Source organism: Temnothorax nylanderi, unplaced genomic scaffold, assembly GCF_030848795.1.
Source record: "Temnothorax nylanderi isolate EJ_2023f unplaced genomic scaffold, tnyl_v1.0 TNYL_tig0020_pilon, whole genome shotgun sequence".
Lineage (NCBI taxonomy): Eukaryota > Metazoa > Arthropoda > Insecta > Hymenoptera > Formicidae > Temnothorax > Temnothorax nylanderi.
Window position 1 is genome coordinate 819,999 of NW_027249082.1, and position 8,575 is coordinate 828,573.

The following is an 8,575-nucleotide window of genomic DNA, read 5'->3' on the forward strand; positions in this document are numbered from 1 at the left end:
TATTATTTTTTCTCAACGTAAAAATATGAATATGTTTTAAAGTTATGGATTGTTGCAGCTTCAAATTTGGTGCATTATGGAATTCTGTACTGCAGAAAGACATTAAAATGCTTCGCCAAATTTCTGGCTTTGATTTATCATTGCCACTTAATCCATTAAATTTACAGAAATTCTGGTCAGATCTATATCAAAAAGCATTACAATAATTATGTATGATCCTTCCCTCTCCCCCAAAAAATACGTTATTTAGAAATTTTGAGAATCTCCACTTTAAATCTATCTCTCTTTCAGCTTTTCTTATAATTAAAACGTTACACTCCAGTAACCATACATTGTTCTTTACAACGCTTGCAAATTTTTCTTTTCCTAAAAATCCGCGCCAGTTCCACGAATCCTATCGCAAATTGTCGTGTGCCAAGATGAGTTCGATGACTCCACGTACATCAAGAAAAAAATCTATATCGCGTCGGAAAATCGCGAAAAAAAAACTGCGTTCGTGCCCCATTTTCCTTATGATATCACCTTAATGTCGCACCAAAAATAAACAGATCGGCACTTCACTGATAGCGTCACAGAAAAAAGTTTTCTCGATAAAAGCGACAAAACCGTAGCCTCCGGCCTGAGCTTAAATCGAAGTCGCATTATGAAAAAAAGAGAAGAATGAAAAAATCGAAGAGAAGAATGAAAAAGGGCAATAAAGCAACATCTTCCTTTTTAAGTCCTGCTTTAGCTTTCCGTATGGTGTCTTCAGTCATACGGAGTCGCCGACTGTATTCGTGGAATAGCAACAACATTGTCCTCTTTCAGAACGACTTCCAAGGGTTGTCTACAATGGAATAAAAAGGTCAAAGGTAAATTCCCTTTTCGGTCGTATAGCCGCGAGAAAAAGCAGTGAGAGGCATGTTTGTATTATATATATATATATATATATATATATATATATATATATTATATTTCGTGTATTATACATTACCTCATAGTAGTCGATTTCGAAGAGGTAGAATAATAGAACAGAAATAAACGTTTCTCTGATTACGATGATACAAATCGTACGTCAAAGCCAATAATTTTGAATTTAAACTCTTTCTCTTCTCGCGGACATACTTTTCTCTTTCTCCACGGCCGTAAATTACGAAGAATCGTTCGCGTTTCTAACTTCGGACGTCATGATCGACGGTAGCCGGCGGCGGATATCTTGCAGGCCTTTAAACGAATGATCCAGTAACGTAATAAAATCTTAGCGAAAATTTGTGCGAGGGCGGGGACGGTCGGTCGGTCGGTTTGTTCGCGAAGAAAAATGGCCAGCGGGTAACAAGAAAAGGCAAAGTTTCGTTTCGCCGCGGAAGGATCTCGAGCGCGCTCGTATCCTCGTAATCTCGTAACATCGGGGAATATCTTTGTAAGTCGGCGAGAGTTCATGATGCTAAATTGAATCACGGCGACCGTACGATCTCATAAAACTCACCCTCGTTATGTACATACGCGCGGAATCGCCGTCGGACGGCTGCGGCTGAATGCAAAACGCGTATTCACCCAGCTAAGCAACGTCCATTCGTCCACGAATCCTCGCGAAGAAAATGTGGAGATGCAGCTCGACCGAAAGCAAACGGAACAAAAAAAGAAGGAAAGATTTATTCCTCGGTGAAAACTTTTCTTGACCATCGCGCTGCTCAGCGAGAATAAAATTCTACATACAGAAATCTGACTTTCTTATTTCATGTCTGCATATCATTGCTGCGAATGTTATACTTACATGTTATGCAAATGGAAAAGAAAAAGAATAATGCATCGCAGGATTAAATTGTCGTATCGCGAGGACGCCTCGGTTAAAGAACAGGATCCGTGCAAAGTGTATCCTCGACAGCGCGCAGCGTGGCAGGAAACGTTTCTGCGGCTTCGATTCATTTCTCTTTATATCGGGAAAGGTCGGATTGCGGGATACAATGCACAAAATCGGCGGTGAACTAAAAATAAATGGTTACGTAACAGCGCGCGCGCGCGCGCGCGCGGGGTATTTCTGAAACAAAAGAAGACGTATGCGGGGTCAGTTTATCACGCTGGTCAACAATAGCGGTATCGGAGGATCCATTTTCCACGATAGTTGTACGTCGCTTGAAGCGAAAATTGAAAAAAATACCCGCCGTTTGTCAGCACCTTAGAAGTGGCTTGAAATGAATGATAAAGTGCCCGGAAATCGAAAGCGTGGGAATGAGAACTTCCGCTTCAATTCTTTTAACGTTTCGTCATAATGTCTTGCTTTACATAATTACGTGTGTCGTGTTACGTGATGTGTGTGAGAAAAGTAATTATTATCATTTTGTATCAAGTCTGAAGAAGTCTGTTAACAACTTCGGAATGTAACAGACGGACTCTTTAGACTTGATACAAATTGATAATAATTACTTTTCTCGTCGATCATTTATGTTTGAATATCTCGGCAGCTGTTACATATTAAACCCGCCTTGCGAATCGGAAACTTGCTTGTCGATCAATATCTTTTTGGATAATCCCCAGAGAAGGTAACTGAGAGAAAGTTGATTCCTTTCCTTTTACCTCGACGAACAGTCGAACTAGGATATATATATACGCGAGAAGGGTGAGTTTTATTACTTGTCGTCTTGGAGTTGTAATTCAATTCCACGCGGCGGAATCCACGACGATACATATGAACCAAGCCAATTGCCTTGTCCACTCGATAAAATCAAGCGGTTCTGGTTGGCTAGTTAACTGGCATGTTAACAATTCGTAATTCTAACAAAAGCACGAATTCGAGAACAATTCCCGCTAGTCGATCTCTGAGCTTAATCTCGAGACTTCCCTCGAAAAAAAATAATGTCGAAGCTTCAAGAGTTTTCGATTTAACGGCAATCAAAAATAAAGAGCTCCTCGCAAACTGGAACAATTGGTGTAAAGAGTTTTACATAAAAAGTATCATAGTGTTCCATAAATTCAGGTATCGGACGATAAATTGGACACCACTTGATAAAAAATATATACGCGTAACGGAAGTGATAGCATAAAATAGATTCGCGAAATGTGAAACAATGTAACAGCTCTCATCGTCGATTCTATATAGCGTCAGTATCTTCTATATTGCCGCCTCAGGATATCCGTAACCTTGAACTACTAGTCGAAGATCTCACGAAGGCTGCTTATTATCTATAGTTTTTTCGCTACTCTGATCGCTAGCAAACTTCAAATCACCTAATCCTACTTTTCACGTCGCGTTTATATCTATCTGGGATAATGTAACATCGAGATTTTTTATCTCGTCTTTTTTCACGAAAGTCTGGTGCCTTTTCATTTATTCAAAACCATGTGGCACTGAAATCTCGAATTTTTCGAAATACAAGCTGCGCTTCAAGTATAATTGCTTAAGTCATGCTTTTTCTTTCGCACCCACAAACAACATTTAAAAAAATTAAATTATCGGAATGAAGAATAATTGACTTATTGTTAGCTCGACTTTTAATCATTCAAAGATAATTTGCTCACGTTACAAAAAAGATCGATCGTTATTCCTGGTGTTTCATTTCAGGACATTTAATGCACATTTACGTCGAAGCATGCAAGATTCTTTTTCTTTAGGGTCGTAAATTACACGAGCTCTGTCGCACAGTCGTGTCCGACCTGATATTACAAATATTAAAGAACAGAACAATGGGCGGAATGGAAGTAAATGGACGAAGGAAATGGCGAGAGGAAGCACATGAAAGAAGAATGAAGGACGCGCTGCTTGCGACTGAACGTGACGCAGTTATCGGATGTTATTGCCAATACTCTCGTTCGACAACAGGTGCATGCGAAGAGAAAATGGCTCGCTCGAAATTTATAGAGGCCAAGAAGATCGGCCACTAATCATGACGCGGTATAACGGAACTGTTATTAAAAAGGATGCTTTGTTTGGGTCTCAAAATCTCTGCAATTTCATTCTCATTGTGTGTATCGCGTACTTTCGTATATACAATTATATTAAAATATTCTAGAGCAAGGTGTGTAATTGTCTAACAATATAATTTAAATTCGTCATTAAGAATAAAATAATTTGAGCTGAGATTTTAAGAATATAGATAGATAAAGTCATCTCGTTTACCAGTTAATCGTTAATGGCTTAGCTTCAAGTTCATTATTTAATTATTTAATATATCGTAGACGGCAAAATATATTTTGTTTTAAAATATACTGCGATAAATAATGTCTTCTCATACAATTGCAACGAAGGAAAGCTCTGCTGCTTCTGCTATCGTGATAAAAATGGCATCCTTGGATGACATCCACAAATCTTAATAGCCTTGATTAAACATAAAGACGTAACTAAAACTTAAAATAAAAATCTCTCAATGACAATGGAATAACATGGTTATTTTATCTCGGTAAAATAATCTAAGAGGCTTTCCGTGCACTCCGGAAATAAATCGTCGCAACTGTTGGAGTCTTGTTGACCTGCGATTTCAGCGGCACGATATTCTTGATCAAAGGCGTTTCTGAATGGTTCAGATGTGGTGGAAGGCCTGAAATATTTGTATTATAAAAATAACTACAACTTTTTCAAACGCAACTCTGTTGTTTCTTACATGAAGAAATATTATAAAACAATGTCCACGAAAACGTATCGATAGCAAGACGCGCTTATTGCGCTTGTGGCTCAATAAAATAAAATAAATTATTTCGTAATTATTATAATACAAATATCATTTAGATAGAACATACAATCATTTCATTCTGAATAAATGTCTAGTAAGGTGCCCGTAAGCACTTGAGCGTAGATATGCCGCATAATAAGGCCGCGTATGTAGCGCGAACTATTCACATTCCTAAGCCGCAAATGTAACAGTTCCTTAATCGCGAAGCTATTCCGGGCTTAGCTAAAGATTATTCTAAGAGACTACCTGCCGGATTAACGCTTACGTGAGGAAAATATGGGCAAGCTGTGCAGCCAGGGTATGGCTCCGTCTAAAAGATACCGCCGCGGCTTCGCAAATGGCTTTCAAAAGGCAGGCTTTCCCCGAACGCGTAGACTCGAAGGCCGACTCGAGGATTTCATAATACTCCCATCTGGACATCAAAGCCGCTTCACATCGAAAAAATAATAATAGAAACATAAATGATATACACGCAAAAAAATAATACAAATAAATGCAATATTAAAATTATGAAAAAGAAAAAGTGAAATATATAGCACGAAACGTTCATGAACATGCCGTTATTTTTAAATATTTAAGTACCTCGAACTTCAAATTTTTATTCACAAGCAGGTACTCAATAGATTTTTTATAATTTATCTTAAAATTAATTAATAAAGTTATGTATGCTTCAAAGTAATATACAAATAAAAATATTCCTCTTATTTCATAATAGTCTTTCTCTAAGATTGAAGCTCTATATGTATAGATAGAATATAAGTTTATGATATAAATGTAACATCACGTTTTTTAAATCATTATTATTTTTTCTTGCTGTATCGAGACCGATTAATATCTCGGAAAATATCTTCAAAGACCGTCAAGTATCTGAAGATCAAACGCCACAAGTCACTATGAGTCCGATACAGCGTAAGAAGAGATACGGCGAAAAAAAATAAGGAGGGATCCAGGCTAGGTTACGTCGGATTAACGAGATCAAAGCGAATGGGAGAGAGCTCCTTTGATAAAGGAGCGGGATTAACGTCCATTGTGCCAGGAGTACGAGCCACGCAACAAAAGTAGGCTTATTAACATGGAAAGGAGAAGGATCCTCCTTATCCCGGTTTTAAGCCTCGTTCTTCGCTCATCGAGTCCCGACTACCTACACTCGTCAGATTTCGAGGGACGGTATTCCACTCGAGATGCATCTTGTCAACGCTGCCTCTTAAAGGGAAGTTTACACACGCAATGATTAGTGGCGCCAATCGACCAGTAAAAATGCAAGTGTAAAAATTTGATACAAACTGGCGCTAGTAATGTGGCGTTTACTGGCGGTTATTGGCCAAAACATATCAAAATTTCAGGTTATATGCTTGCTGTCATTTACTGTGTTTAATTAACAAATGTTAAATATTTTCCATATTATACGCCAATATAGCATCACTGTGTAAACACTTGTGAGTTTGCCAGTCGGTTTCTGGCGCCAATGAATGCCAGTCAGTTGGCGCCACTAATCATTGCGTGTGTAAACGCCGCTTTACACATAATATCTCACGTTTTCTCAACTGTCTTCTTTTCGAACGTATCAACGCGACGCGGCAGTGCACCTGAGAAGCAGAAGAACGCAAAATTCATAAGCCCTATCTTTCGCCCGAAGGCTTTTTCGCGAAGATCCGGAATCATGAATGATCCTCAAGATAAACTTTATATTTCTATATCAATTAGGTGCGTGCAGCAGCATTCGCGTTAGGTCGGATAGCTTCACTCTGATTAAAAGCGCAATCGATGACGTTTATTTCCTTCCGATTCTCAGATGTGCAAATACTTATATGTATACGGTATAATCTTCAGATTGAATCAGAATATCAACAGTTTTCGAATACATATTAATTCTAGAACATCACATTGGGCGTACCACACCCATGTTTGTTATTGAAACGCTCGCCGATTCTATATAGTGGAAAGTGGAGAATCGGAATTGGAGGATAAAAAGCTTCTGTTTTTCTCTGTGACTCCCCATGTTGTGCAGTCACATCTGCTGTTTAGTGGATATCGGGGATACCATTAAAATCAGTCTTGGATATACTACATCCATGTGTGATTAGATAGTTTTTTAAAGAAATCATTATTTCCTATTTTTTCTAAAAAATTAAAAAGTGACTATCACTTTTATATAATACGGCATTTTAAAAAACTAATTTTTTTAAGCAAATAGCGTTTATGGAGCTCAAAAAATTCTATTCGGGCTTTTTCCAAAATTAACTTTTAAAAATGTCAATCGTAATTACAATGACACAGGTGAGTTCCTGACATTCTGACGTTTAAATTTAAAAAATATGTTTAAAAATATCTGAAGAGTTATTAATAGTTAAAAATAGCTAGGTGCAGTATACACCTAGTGTGGCAAAATTGAAACTCGCAAGCGATATTAAACTCCAATACAAGAATTAATGACAATTTTGACAATATTCTGTAACAGAAATTTTCTATAACAGAAATTTGTTACGATTAACACTGCGAGTCCAATAATTTGGACAATGATTTGAGATATCATTTCATATTATACGTGAAAACGTGTGAAGACCCTCTAAATGGAAATAGATACTATCACAATAGTTTCAATTAATTCATACAGAATTATGCTAATAATACAGACTAATGCTACGGATTAGCCATTTGAATAATGATTCGAGATTATTTTATTCCTGACGCAAGTTGAGCGGAAAGTCCGTCCCTCTGGACGGACAATAGCTTCAATTAATCTCACATGCCGCGCAGGCAAAGAACATGATACCTTTCGCATTTGGCGGAGAGGCGTCATTTCCATCAGGCTCGACATGGCGGTTGATCGATCTGTCATAGCGGACGTATGGATCCGTCAAGTACGAGGCGTTATACGGCAGGACGTAATTAAATTTCATCACGTAGCCGATAATCATGCTGACGTCAACTTCCATGGGTAAACCGAGGCCGAGGATTAACTGGAACGGTTTTCAAATATAGGAAGGTGTCATCGATCGTTTGCCACAACCAGAGATCGAATCACCCCCCCCCCCTCCCCGTCCTCCCCCTCTCGCTTCTACCATTCGCTCTCCAGTGCCGCCAGCGATCGTGGTACAACCACACGAAATTAGATCGGAAAATGGATGTCCCGAAACTCTGTGATTCGAATAGCCGGCGATATCGCGAATTCTCCATCAAACGTGTCACCCGCCGTCGAGATTGTACAAAACGATCCGAATAACACGCTAACAGGCCGATTTTTATTTAACTTTTATTTAATTTCGAGATCAAGTGAACTTTGTTATAAGGTCCGAACTAAATAAAAAACTAAGGCGTTCTTCTGGTACGTTACGCCGAGCAATCCTGCGCTGATTATTATTAATTCTAATTTGATAAGAAACATTTTGACATATATAGCACAGTCAGTTTATCAAAGAAAAGTAAAATAATCAATCGCGGATATTTCAAATATATAACGATAACTATTTTTTAAACTTATTGAGAGTAAAAATAAAAGAAATAATAAATCTCAATTTTATATTTAGCAATATCCCTTAACAGTCCCGTTGAAATATTGGTCTAACCGCGATGTTTCATACCAGTCCCGTTTGTTTTGTTTCAGAACACTTTTGGAGCCTGTGAACTTATACATACCTGAACTTTTGTCGGAGTGTAGTCTCTGCCTGGTGGCGGAAACACCAGGTATCTCTTATCGCGCGTAAGCCAGCCGCTACTTTGAAATAAAGTGGCGGCATAAATATCATGAAGGTAGACACACAGAACGGCTAGCAAGAACGTACGAGGGATTCGCATTCTTAAACACACCGTCAGGACTGACGATTTGGCGCCGCTCGGTCGAGGCGGTCGAGCGCGCCAATTATCGCAATTAATAGCGCTGATTAGTCGGCCACCGCGAGTTAAGCAGATAATGAACGGAAGCGCTTTGACTT

At 38.5% G+C, this 8,575-nt stretch overlaps 1 protein-coding gene across 1 annotated transcript; it reads right to left on the reverse strand.

Annotated features, from left to right (window-relative positions):
• Nucleotides 1–3,907: 3,907 nt before the first annotated feature.
• LOC139769068 (uncharacterized) lies at nt 3,908–8,575 on the reverse strand. The gene is made up of 4 exons (XM_071699824.1): nt 8,280–8,575; nt 7,417–7,603; nt 4,909–5,071; nt 3,908–4,511 (listed from the first exon to the last, which is right to left on the reverse strand). Exons 1-4 carry the CDS (start codon nt 8,436–8,438, stop codon nt 4,361–4,363), a joined length of 660 nt encoding a protein of 219 aa, XP_071555925.1. The 5' UTR covers nt 8,439–8,575; the 3' UTR covers nt 3,908–4,360.